The sequence below is a fragment of the Corvus hawaiiensis genome, chromosome 3 (genome assembly GCF_020740725.1).
Source record: "Corvus hawaiiensis isolate bCorHaw1 chromosome 3, bCorHaw1.pri.cur, whole genome shotgun sequence".
In the NCBI taxonomy this organism is placed as follows: Eukaryota; Metazoa; Chordata; class Aves; order Passeriformes; family Corvidae; genus Corvus; species Corvus hawaiiensis.
In genome coordinates this window covers 50,490,328-50,502,372 of record NC_063215.1, presented here as the reverse complement: position 1 = coordinate 50,502,372, position 12,045 = coordinate 50,490,328, and the positions used below count along the sequence as shown (strand labels likewise).

The window sequence follows — 12,045 nt, the reverse complement described above, 5'->3', positions numbered from 1 at the left end:
TGCTCTCACCATGTGTTCAGCCTGATTTAGCCTGAGGCCAACAGACAGAAAGTCAGATGAAAAAAAATTCCTGCAGATTTCTTAAGGGATGGGAAGCTGCAGCATCAGTAATCAGAGGTAAAACATTTGTGAGTGGAGATAGATTCATGGTCCTGAGATGTGTCAGGAAGACAGTAATCATAAAGCAGGTACATAGGCACTTAAATGGGAAGTGTCAAGAAATACCTTGATCCAATAAAAAAATTACTTCCATCATCTGCTCTGTGCCTTTTAACAGCAGAATCCATGTTACTGCTTTTACATTGCTGTAGATGTCAACAGGGTTTAGGTTTATCTTCTTCTAGCAACTGTTCCTCTGCCTAACTGGCCTCCTCATTCTTTAGCACATATCCCTTCTTTTCTCTGCTGATGATCAAAACAGGTTGGAGAGGGGCAACTCTCCAGAAGCATGTGGCTTTTTATTTATTTGAATTGGTTGTTACTTTATGTTTTCAAATGTGTGACCTTTCTCAACATGTATGATGAGAGTCAACTTCTCTCCTTCCAAATTTCTTTGATGCTATAAGCCAAGCACCATCCCCTGGGAGCACAAGCTGTTAATGCTCATACCAAGAGGAACCTTCCAAAGCCAGACTTCATCAGTGCTCTCTTAGAGCTGACTGCCACAACCTCCCTCTCTGGATGCCAGATATGTCACAATAATGTTTTCCATTTGTAGAATGCTGTTTTCAGTGAAAGGCATTTTTAAGGCTAGAATCCACCTATTTTATGGAGTCACTTGGTATGTGGAAAGCCAAGCAGACAAAAAAACAACTGCTGGAATTCATGAAAATCTTTACAAGTTGCTTACTTATCCCCACCCCAGTTGTAGAGTTTCATAGTCCCATGTCTCTCTCCTCTTCCTTAGAGACTTGAACATGAAAAAGGTTTGTCTCAGAGACTGTATTTGAACTTGTCGCTGATTCTCCATTTCTCTTTGTAATCTTCTCCCTCTGATTTACTCCATTCTATTTACTGCAGCCAAGACTCAAGGGTGAGGTATTAGATCAAACACAAAGCAAGGCATGAAAAATTAATTTCTGCTTAAGCATAATACTTACCTATACCTACCTATCACTAGAGTGTACTGTAGTGATCAATTCTTCACACTTGACTCTAAAGCAATGGTGCTCAACAACTGGTGGCTCTTGTTGCAGTCATACCTTCTCCTTAAAGGCAGCTCCACCACTGCTCTTAGTTTTAGGGCCTTCATGAAGTTGTTGCACTAGTCTGCATCAATAATTGGTTATTTTGTCTGTTGTTCTGGGGCTTTTGGGGCGCTGCTGCTGAGTATTTCAGGGGACCCTGTAACCACCTCGTGATGGGTCACTCATAAGCACAATCCATATTTACTGAGCTCCTGGCAGTGTGCTCTGCACAGCAGGGGTTTTTAAATGTGCACACAAGTATCTATTACATACATACGAATACTTTTGCAGAATATCTATCTAACAATGGTCACATTAATGGTTATTAAGTCTATTTTCTTAAATTCATTGAATTGTCTTCAGGTTACTTTTTCCCCCCTCATTTTGTGTATGGATTAATATCAGTAATGTACCAGCTATCTCCAAATCCTGCACAATAACAGGAGGAAGATTAGATGAAAGAGGAAAATCCCACACAGTAGGATATATTTTGGTAATTATTATTTTCTGAGATATACGTGAACTCCTTTCCCTGATACCCTCTGGCCATCTATTGCCCTGTTGATCTATTATGGTCAGCTCATGCTGACCCTCAGCCTTTTTGTCCTTGAGCTCCATCTATACTCCATTTTCCATCACCTGTCCAATACCGATCTAGAGATTTCCCTGGTTACTGCCTAAGAGTGCTTAGTCTATTTAATTGACCTAAAACTCCAGATCTCCTATGAAATGCAGATAATTCCCTCACGTCTGGGTTCCCATGTCATGGTATCCTACCCTTTAATTGATGACTGTTCATGTGTATACATTTTCGGGGCAGCTTTGAGGGAAAAAACAGGGATAGAAGTTCATTGCTGCTGTCTCCAACACTGATGTCTCCAACATCGCTGCAGTTGCTTCAACAGCAGCCCTCCAATAGGTATTTTTGAGGCCTCTGTCAGAACAAGATAAAGAATTTTTTCTCTTAATTTCATAACATATTGTTTCTTTTCACAAAATTTATAGTAGCATCTTCTTTCTCTGGATTAATATAATTTACAGGCTGCTTAGCACCCGAGAGTGCACATTTGATTTCTTATTGAGGTCTGAGGTTACAGGGGATGATAGAGAAAGAAAACTGAAACTCTCAGGTATTATTTTGAGATAAGGCAAGAAAAGAATTGCTATATTCACCTGTACTTTTATTCCTCAGAGATAGTGGAGGCTTTAGAAAGTAATCTTTTAATGTAAATTTATTAGGCACATGGAGTCCCAATTTTTAGAGTTCCTTTAGTGCTGTAACAGAACAAGGTCTACTGAAAGTTAATGGACTTATTTCCTAAAATATACCCAGAAAATACCACTCTCATAAATTTTCAACAAGAACACCTATTTTTTTCCCTCCTGTATACAGGGTAAGATGGTTTATGATTTTCTTCACTTTTAAAAGGAATCTAAGTTCCCAGCCTTGTAAGACGGATTCAAATGGAGTGTTTAAGTGCTTTTACTCAACATTTAGTAGCCAGTGGAAAGCAGAAATACCTTTCTGGCTAGAGGATCTGCTCCAGCTGGGCTATTGGAGCTGCTGTGCACACTGCTGCTCCATTTGTGCTGCTGCCATTTTGCATCTTGCAACCTCTAATTTTCAGAAGGGGCTGGAAGCCATCACATCATTTTGAAGTGGCTGCGATGGTTTCTCACCCCTGTGCAAGTACTTAAAAGTCATCATGGCCATGTGTGAGAGAGCCATGTGTGCGCTGCGGCAGCGGGAGTGGGAGGCATGAGGGATTTTTAGCACAGTTCTGATTAAATCAGTTTCGCTGCAGCGGGGCAGAAGTTAAATGCGCTGCTTCAGATGTTTGCCCTTCTGTGAACTGTGACATCTGGCCAGCTGTAAAACCTCTGTGGTCTTGCCATGGCTGCCAGAGATCGGCCGTGGGTACCCACTTCATCCTGGAAAGGTTTGCCTTACACCTTTGTCCCATATTCAGCAAAATGATCGGTCATGCTGGCCACAGCACTAGTCCTGTAGACAGAAATCCCCAGCTTGCCCTGTAAAGATGCTAGCACGCTTTTAGGGCTGGAAATCTCTGAGTCTGTTTCACTTCCTGGATTCCATCTTATTTTGGCCCTAATCCAGGCTCCGTTTTCCAGTTAAACATTTCTATTTATAATGCTTACTGAAAAACAGGATTTGTTTCTTGCACCAAAAACATTCAGAAGAAAACCTCTTTTAAAATTTTTTTTCCCTCCTGTGACTCACCAAGGGGGATTGATGTTCCACTTACTTAGAATTGCAGAAAACAAAATTACAGGCAACTGGATTTATAATGGGATTGAACCTTTCCCCTGGGGGTTCTGGATCAGCTTGCTGGAAGGGCTGGTTTGTGGCCAATTGTTAGCAATAGATGTCTGTGGCTACACCATTTTAGCCATTATACCATTACAGGGGGCACTCTCCACGGAGGTAAGGTTCCTGTAGCTTAGCCATGTGCTTTGCCTCCTAAATCTGATGCCATGAGGCAGCTGAAATGCTATTTGCCTCCAGGCATGTGTACAGAAAGAGGCATATTTTGTTTTAAAAGTCAGTCCCTTAAATGTACTGTAAAACTTGTCCTGCTCCTTCCATGCTGCTGAGGAGCAGCAGGCTGCCCCATGCCATACTCCCTTCCCAGGGAAGTCAGAAGCAACATCTTCCCGTCAGATCCCTCTGGTGAAGCGTGTGAGACTTCTACCTTCTTGCACAGAGGTGACTTTATTTCTAAACCTGACTTTCTGAGAAACTGTGCTGTGAAACATCAAGTTTGTGTACAAAAGCCTCTTTTACACTTTCTGTGGTTTTGTTCCCTGTGGTGGCAAAAGGGAAGCTCAGATGTCGCCTTCCCGCTGGTGGCATCTCTGCTAATTAACATATTCTTACACTCTGCTGTTGTTTACCTTGGTATGGTTTAATGCATACTTGGCCTCAGAAGGAAAAACTTAAACTAGTTTTGGGAATGCTGGCTCCTGGTGCCTGTAATCAGACAAATTTTCCTGGGAATTCCCTTAAGAATCGCTACTGCATTACCACAGACCTGGGACTCAGGCGAGCTGGAGAGCCCCATCAGCCTGGGGAAGGAGCAGTCTCAGAAAATCCTGTGTCCAGCAGTGCCCCGTGTCTGCCACGGATAATCTGCCCATGTTTGTTTATTTAACTTCTCACTGGGGATGAAGAAACTTTCAGTTCCCAGGAAGAAGCCCTAGTCAGGAAACCTGCACTGAGCTCTGCTGTGCATCAAAGGTGACTTCCCTATCAGTATTAAAGGTATTAATTTACTGAAGTATTTATATGTCTTATGCTGAGCAGGTCAAGTTTTGTTTTGTTTGAGACTGTAGCAAAACCTCTCCTTGCACTGCTTTGAGACAAGCTTATCTCCCCTTTCTCATTTTGCTACTTAGCTATAAAGTAAATTCAGAGAACATTTGTTTTTTTTCCAGAAATAAATTCTCTTTATTCTAAAATCTGGACACATGTGCTTTATACCAAAACAGACACCAAAGGAGACTTGGTATTCATCTCTGGTTTGAAGCAAAACTGTGGCTTTCAGGGCGGTCTAACCAGACACAGTGATTTTAATGAAACTTTACAACTTTATGTCTCCCTGCCGATGCTCAAGATATTTTTGCAGGCACTTCAGAAATCTTTTTTTCAGTGGCCTCTCACAAGAGAATCCAAGAAATTTCAGAGATTTCCAGGGGTTAAAAAAAACAAAGAAGAGAGACAGAAATAAGGAAACAGCAAAGATGGTGTTTTTATAGTGTCATATTAAACATGGCCAGCTCTCTACCAGTTTCCTGCTACGTGCATTTCTTCTCCCTGGTTCTTCATGTTATTTCCAACAGCTCTCCTCTTGCCACAGCACCAACTGCATCCTCATTCCTCCATTGACAATCTCTACTTTGTAATAAGACCTCTATAATTTTCACAGATTGTTGAACAGAAGAGTCTTTAGTAAGAGGAACTCTGCTTTTTGGGTAACTACTTCAGTTATTTTTCCCAAGTTTTCCTGCAGCCACAGACTATGGTGGCACATGGAGTTGTGCTTACAGTATCTTTCTGTTATTCTGTTCTTTCTCTGCTACTGTGAGGTCCTTCTGGCAGCAAATGCAAATGGCTGGTGACAGCCTTTGCCAAAGATGGGCATATGTATTTCTTCTGGTGGGTTTTGTATTCAGGCTGTTCTTAGAATCTGCCACCTTCCCATTAAAAAAAATAATGCTTCTCCACTGAGACACCAGGACCCACGGACTTAGAAGATTTTCAGTATGATTTTCCGTAACAATTTGATTAGTTTTCTTTAGAAAATCAAGAAAAAAATCCCCAACCTAAAAAAATCAGTTCCAAATTTGTAACAAAAGAAGTGTGAGGGTACACAATATGGCTTTGCAGCACAAATTAGTTAGAAATTATTTGCAGAAGATTACTTGATTCAGGCTAGAATTTCAATGATGCTGTAATCAGGAATCTGGGATTTTAATCTGGTTATCTCTCTCCTTAATACAAATCATAGTGCTGTAGTGAGCCAGATTTGCTGCTGAAGACATTGATGCTAATTAAAAAATTTCCAAATTCAACTATTACTAACTGTTACCATCTTAAGTCAAGTATTTTCAGCCTATAGTGTATGAGGAGGAGAATGGCACTTTCATTTTCATTCCTCATCCACCCTGACTTAAAGGAAGTTTTTCTCAGTTTTGTCCCCATTTATTTTATGTTTCCCTTTCAATAAACCAATGCTTAATGCTAATTTGGAAATGTTTATTACTTGCAAGTATACTGGTCCACAAGAATGTAAAAATAACATTCTATGTAAGGCAGGAAAAAGATATGCAGACTGAGGCTGGTATCTCTAAAATGAGGCAGAATGGTGTTTGTGTCTGATTCTGACACAAAATATTTTAACTGGTGAAGCCACAAAGATACAGACTGAGCTGTGGTGACACAAGTTAAGTGTTAATATAACCTAAATCCATTCTAGTAATCGTCTAGGCCTAGCAAAATGAGTTCTTTTCCTTGGAAACAAGAAAATTAAGTTTCTGTTTATTGTTCTTTAAAGTTTGAGGGGAATTTAGCCAAAATTATGCCATCCTAGTGTGACAAAACTGCTGACTAAACAAATATTTGACATGTTTTTGCATCTGCTCACCTGTGTTAGTTACTGGGGGCTCCCTGTCCTAAGTGCTGGAGCACAGGTCTTTGGACCTAAATCCACAGAAAACAGGAGCCCTGCTGCTTAAATAAGCAGGTAAAAAAGCACATATTTTCAGTTCATGCCTTCAGTCCTGGCTGAGGCTGTACTTTGCAAAGATGGCTGGTTGCCATATCTTTCCTACTCTTGGGAGGTTTTCCCAGGGAGGTGAAGAATGTGGGTTTGAATCCACTCCAGAGAAGGGAACTGTATGCAGGTTTCCTTCCTTCTGCAGAAGAGCTCTGATGCTTGAGGTACTGAAGACTAAAAGAGGAAAAGGCATGTAGGGAACCTTATGGCTGAAGAATGGTCTGGCATTTTCAGGGATACAGAGTATGATAAAGGCTTTAAGAATTATCAGTCTGCACTTAGTCGCCTAAATCTCATTCAAATCCCTCTTTGAGTATGATGATCTTTCTCTTTAGGACTCAGTCTTTCTCCATCTCCAAGAACAGTTAAAGTGGGAGAATAAATTCCTCAGAGCCTGCAAAACATGGGTCTATGGTGATAACCTGGGCTGTCCAAGGTAACTGTTAAATGAGATATGGCTGAGGGTATGGTTTGTGTCTTTCCTGGGGCTTATGGTAGAAACAGCATCACCTTACATAGGAATAGCAGCTAAAATGTCCTCAAAAATGTAGAATGTAACTTGGGATGAGCTATTACTATTACATTTCTCCTGAAGGCTGTGGGCAGCGCATGGAAAAAGCCAACTGCACTTTGTGAAAGGTAATGGTGGTCAGAGGACAGAGAGAAGGATGCACTGCTCACCTGTTCTGGCTGGACTAGAGAAACAAGTGAAACACAAGTCTACACAGGAGTCTGCTTTAATCCATCACTCTATTTTATGAAGCATCACACAGCATTTTCACCAATTAGCATTTGATAGCAGTTTAAGTAAGGGCCACAGGGTTATTTAAGGAAAAAGCCGACAACCTATTTCATCGTCACGGAGTCCTCATTTGGCAGCAGTGCTCTTGGAGGGCTTGGGTAGTACCCAGCAGTTGCTGAACTATTTGAGGAAAATCGTGTAAATCTGTAATCCAGCGGTAAATCTGCAAGACAGAAACATACCACATCTGATTAGCAACACAGTCTGCATTACATAAAAAATAAGCCTGTGGTGAATAGCAGTACTTCTTAAAACCTTGAGCTGTTTGCTCACCAGCATCAGAGTTCAATCAGATTGCATGATTACGCATTTATTTGACATCTTCAGCTGTTCAAGGGATTGACTTTCAGAGTTTATTCAACTGCAGTAAAGGATATTCAGTTCCTTGATTGCCGAAATAATGCTAGTCAGAGAAATTGTTTAACTAATGCTTAAATGCTAATAAAAAATCTTCATTGAGCCTAGATGCAGTTTTTCTCCCAGTGCACCTTTGAGTTCTTCAATTTGTTACCCCTCTCTTTTACCTCAGCAATCTACTCATAAGAGGGCTATGTTTAAAACAAAGAATCAGTTCCTTTTTTGGTTTTCATGGCTGTTGAAGCAAGATTCCCCAAAGGCACCCGCTCTTAGACCTTCTTGCAGTCCAGTGTTAACAACATCATTTTGTATCAAGCATTCTTAGAAATCTGCACTTGTAACTTGATGTACTCATCACTTCCATTCTGTAAAGAACACTGAATGCATTAAAATAGCTCTGAACAGTCGAAGCTTTCTTTTCTGTAACTTTTTAAAAAGTCTTTGCTGCCAACAGTGACCCACCCACCCTCACAGCCAGAAAACTGATACTTCCCGTGCTCACCTCATACTCAAAGTTCAAGAAACCAAATTAAAAAAACATATAAATAAAACTTAAGTTCAAGAAACAATTCCCTTTCCAATAAATGAAAGACAAACAAACCAACCTCCCCCCAAACAGGGTTAGCTCCTTTCCAGGTTGTCTGTTTAGAACCGAAGTAAAGCATAAAAGCTATTACTCATAGTAATCTGTACTTATCTGTACAATAAGTCATTAATTGCAAGTTTTATTTTTAATTTGGACTAAATTTGAGGATGAGAAATCCTGTCACTACGTGCTGCAATTTTTTTTTTTCCCACTCAGCAGCTTTTATGAAACAGAAACCCACAATTTTAATAGTTTCGGCACAAACAACAGGAAGTCCAGTTCTATCTCACAAGCAATTCGCAGGCAGGCACCAGGACAGCATCCAGCTTTAAACCCATATTAAACATAATACAGCAAGCAAATGAGTACTTAGATCAAGCTGAAAAAGCAGATAGAGGCTGGAATAAAGTAGGAATAGGAAGAAAGTTAATTGTATGAGAATTATTTAAGTGGGTGATTTTAGCTTGTCAAAGAAGTTAATTTTCTCATTTTGTCTGAGTCAGGGAAATCTCTGGAGCTTGTTGTGAGCACGGCAGAACAGGCAGATGTTTTCCTAGTATGCAGAAGGCCCAATGGATTTACTGGCTGCTGAGTCTATTTATGACGCTCAGTTTAACACAAAGGTTTCAAAAATTACAAAATAAATTGAAAAAGAAAGCAAATAGTTCCAAATATCTTTACAAGCTATAAAAATTAAATGCGATACAGTTACTTTCACAAAAAAGCTTTGACTACCTTAATAGTCTGGCAGTCTGGAATCTCCCAAGAGCAGTTTAATCAAAGAGCACCACAAATAGGGCAGACTTGCCACTGAGTTGCTTATTGCTGAGGAGAAGAACCAGCTGGATCAAAATGGTAATTTCATTGATATTTCCTGGTAAACTAGCTTTACATAATCAGCTTAGACACCCAAACCATTCTATATACAATGCAAAAGGCTCCAAAAAAGAATAATCACATTTTTATTTATTCACACCCCAGTCTATCAATTTAAATATTGCTTTTGTCTCAGCAAGCTGACTTTGGGCGATGACTAGAAAATATCCATATCCATTTTGCAAAAGCATGAAAGAAAAAAAAGAGAGTATTTGATAATAAAGCAATCTCGGGAAAAAAAACCAGTTGCTTATTTCCAAGTTGTTGTTTTCCTAGTGTTTTTTTCCCAGTAAATTCTTCAGGGTTTGCTACTGTGCATGCTCACAGCTGCTGCTGTGGTGGTAGACCTTTACATCTTGGCACCCACTTCTCATCTAACCCTGATGGAGAGTCATAAATTAGGCAGGGGGCAGATATGTAGTCCTCTCTGAGTTACGATTTGACAGCAAGGCTGTACTGAGTCCTAACCTGTGCTGATAATGAATCCAGCACAAAACTCAGCCAATATTGCCACTATTCTAAAAGAATGAACTAGCTGACTCTACCCAACTGCTTGAGAATCACAGTCCCAGAATTTTTCTATCATTCTTAGGTAACCCCACTCAGACTAATTTTATTTTTTTTTTACCCAAGACAAGTAAGATATTCACTTTAAGAGCCAAAGACTCCTAGAAATCAGACATAGAGGGCCCCAAGTGGTCCAAGAGGAGTATAGAGGGTCCTAGATCTACAGAAATGCCAGTTATTACATGTATTGTCCCAAATTCCTGTCCTGTTCTTTTCTGTGCTCCCACACCAACCTGAGTGCAAGTGAGTGATGAAAACTGGTTTCCTTTAGGGTGACCATTCAGTGTTATTAGCATTTCCCATGAGGCTTGGGCAACCCTCACAGGTTATATGCCTTAGCCTGTGCTCGGAAGAGCTCCTGCCCTGCCCTATCTCCCTTACAGGACCTCCAGCAGCCCTGGTGTGAACAAAATAATGATGATATTTGAACAGTAACTACTGTCAGTTACTGTGTTCCAGTTATCCAGATCCAGGATATAAGTGACATTAATTACAACATTGTGTTCTGATGCTTATGTATACCCATATCCATGCATGTACTTAGGAGTTATGGGTGGATTTATATCATAGTTACAAAGCTAACAACATCTCACTGTCTCGTGTGCTGTGCTCTTAGTGTGGGCAAGCTAAATGAATGCCACAAGCTTTTATCAGAGGAAGACTTGGAGTTCCACCCACAAGCAAGAAAGAGAAACCACAAGAAGAAGGGAAAATGTAATATTCTCAGTGAGTGATCAGGAAAGTATTTGAGTCACTGAAGGGAAGACAATTTTAATTTAATCCAGACACAGGCCTGCTTGATAAACTTACTAGTCTAATTTTTTAAAATTTCCTTGAACAAACCAATACATTAAACAAATAAAACCTTAACTAAGCTCTTTAGCTGGATGGCATTGTTTTTCTATTAAAAGCACAGTCCACGACTGAAACAGATTTCTCCCAAAATACACAGGAGAAATGTCAGGAATCATTTTCCAGGATTGACCAACAAAAGCAAAGCCAACATTTTTTCATCATGACACCACAGCAGCATCTCCTCATGACGAGTGAGAAGCTCTACAGAAAGCAGAACTCCCTCTCCCACCCCGAGGTCTGCTCCCTGCCAGTGAGCAGGGCTGCCGCCAGATGCTGCAGAAGCCTCCTAGTAAACAGCAGGGTTGTGTTCTTAAGTGAATCCAACTATATCCTCCTGATTATCACCAAGGAAAAGGCACAAGGAAGAGAACTAAAACCTTGTTAGTGATACCCAAGTTTGAAAAAATCTTTAAACTGCTTAATTGTGGCAAATTTCAGAAAACACAGGCAGAGCTCTATCTTACATCTCATCCAGGTGAGGCAATTATAGGGGCAGAGGGCAAACCATCAGCTAGTATAAATTCTTTTGCTTTTACAGGATTTTCCATAATTAATGCTGGCTTAGAAGCTTTATAATAAATCTTTCTTTGTATTTCAAAGTCGCCTTTGAAAGAAAATATTGATTTCTTAATGATAACAACTCCTAATAATTATTTCTGAGCAGTGGAGTAAGCACAATTGCTGCAGGGCAACTCACCAGTTTGGCTGTGCCTTCGAGTGACCTGACTTGCCAGTCTGTTGGTAACCTGTAATAGGTGTTGCTTTTTCTTAAACACTAAATGTTTTTATCTCCTGACCCATCTCTATTTTGTAACAGTCAAAGCAGCACTTGCACTAGAAGCTCAGGATGTGAGAGAGCGTACTAGAGGCAGAAAGAAAAAAACCCAAGGTCACAAGTGGATTTATCTGATAGTAGTTATTTTTAGAAAAACTTCTAAGGCTGATTTTCCTAAACAGGAGGTCAGATGTTTGCTGTACTAAAGCAAAGCTCCCAAAAGAGTGAAGTCAGCACGAGGAAAGCATTCCTTCTGTCAGTTACATGAAAGTCATTGCTGCTGTCTGCATACTCCATAACTCAAAAGTTGGAGAGGAGGAGAGTATCTGTGCGGTGTCATATGGGAAAGGGGGGACTCCTCAGTATCGGTATGCTCCACAGGAGAAAGCTTCTGAGTTTGGATATAGTTGGTGACATGAGCCAGTGCAGTTTACCCCTGGGCAGGCAGGAATAAAGACTGAAATTAGTCTCAGTAAAAGTGCAGGTTTCCTGCTTTAATTGCACTTACAAAAGAGCTTTTGCCAACACAGGTGTATTGGTTGGGATCATGCCTGTGGCACTGCCGGCAGACATTTGTGGCCTGAGCTTGGCCTGAGCAAGAGCTTCGGTGCCACTGAGGTTTGCCACTGGTTACTCTTCTGTGGTATCTAAAACAGAAGACAGTGCCACTGGAAAAAGCCCAAGTGGCAAACTGCAGGGATATGTGCAGCAGCAGCTCCACTGCCAGGATTTTGCAGATGGAT

At 40.6% G+C, this 12,045-nt stretch overlaps 1 protein-coding gene across 3 annotated transcripts in view; it reads right to left on the bottom strand.

The window, feature by feature from the left end:
• Window positions 1-7,205: 7,205 nt before the first annotated feature.
• NT5DC1 (5'-nucleotidase domain containing 1) overlaps window positions 7,206-12,045 on the bottom strand; it is a 131,112-nt gene continuing 126,272 nt past the window's right edge. For 2 of the 3 annotated variants that reach the window (XM_048297804.1, XM_048297802.1), the window contains one exon: window positions 7,206-7,449. In XM_048297804.1, the coding sequence (XP_048153761.1) occupies window positions 7,342-7,449 (108 nt within the window). In that variant the 3' untranslated portion in view covers window positions 7,206-7,341. Of the gene's footprint in view, window positions 7,450-8,470; window positions 8,564-12,045 lie in introns of all 3 variants that reach the window. The other variant, XM_048297803.1, reaches the window with a different exon arrangement.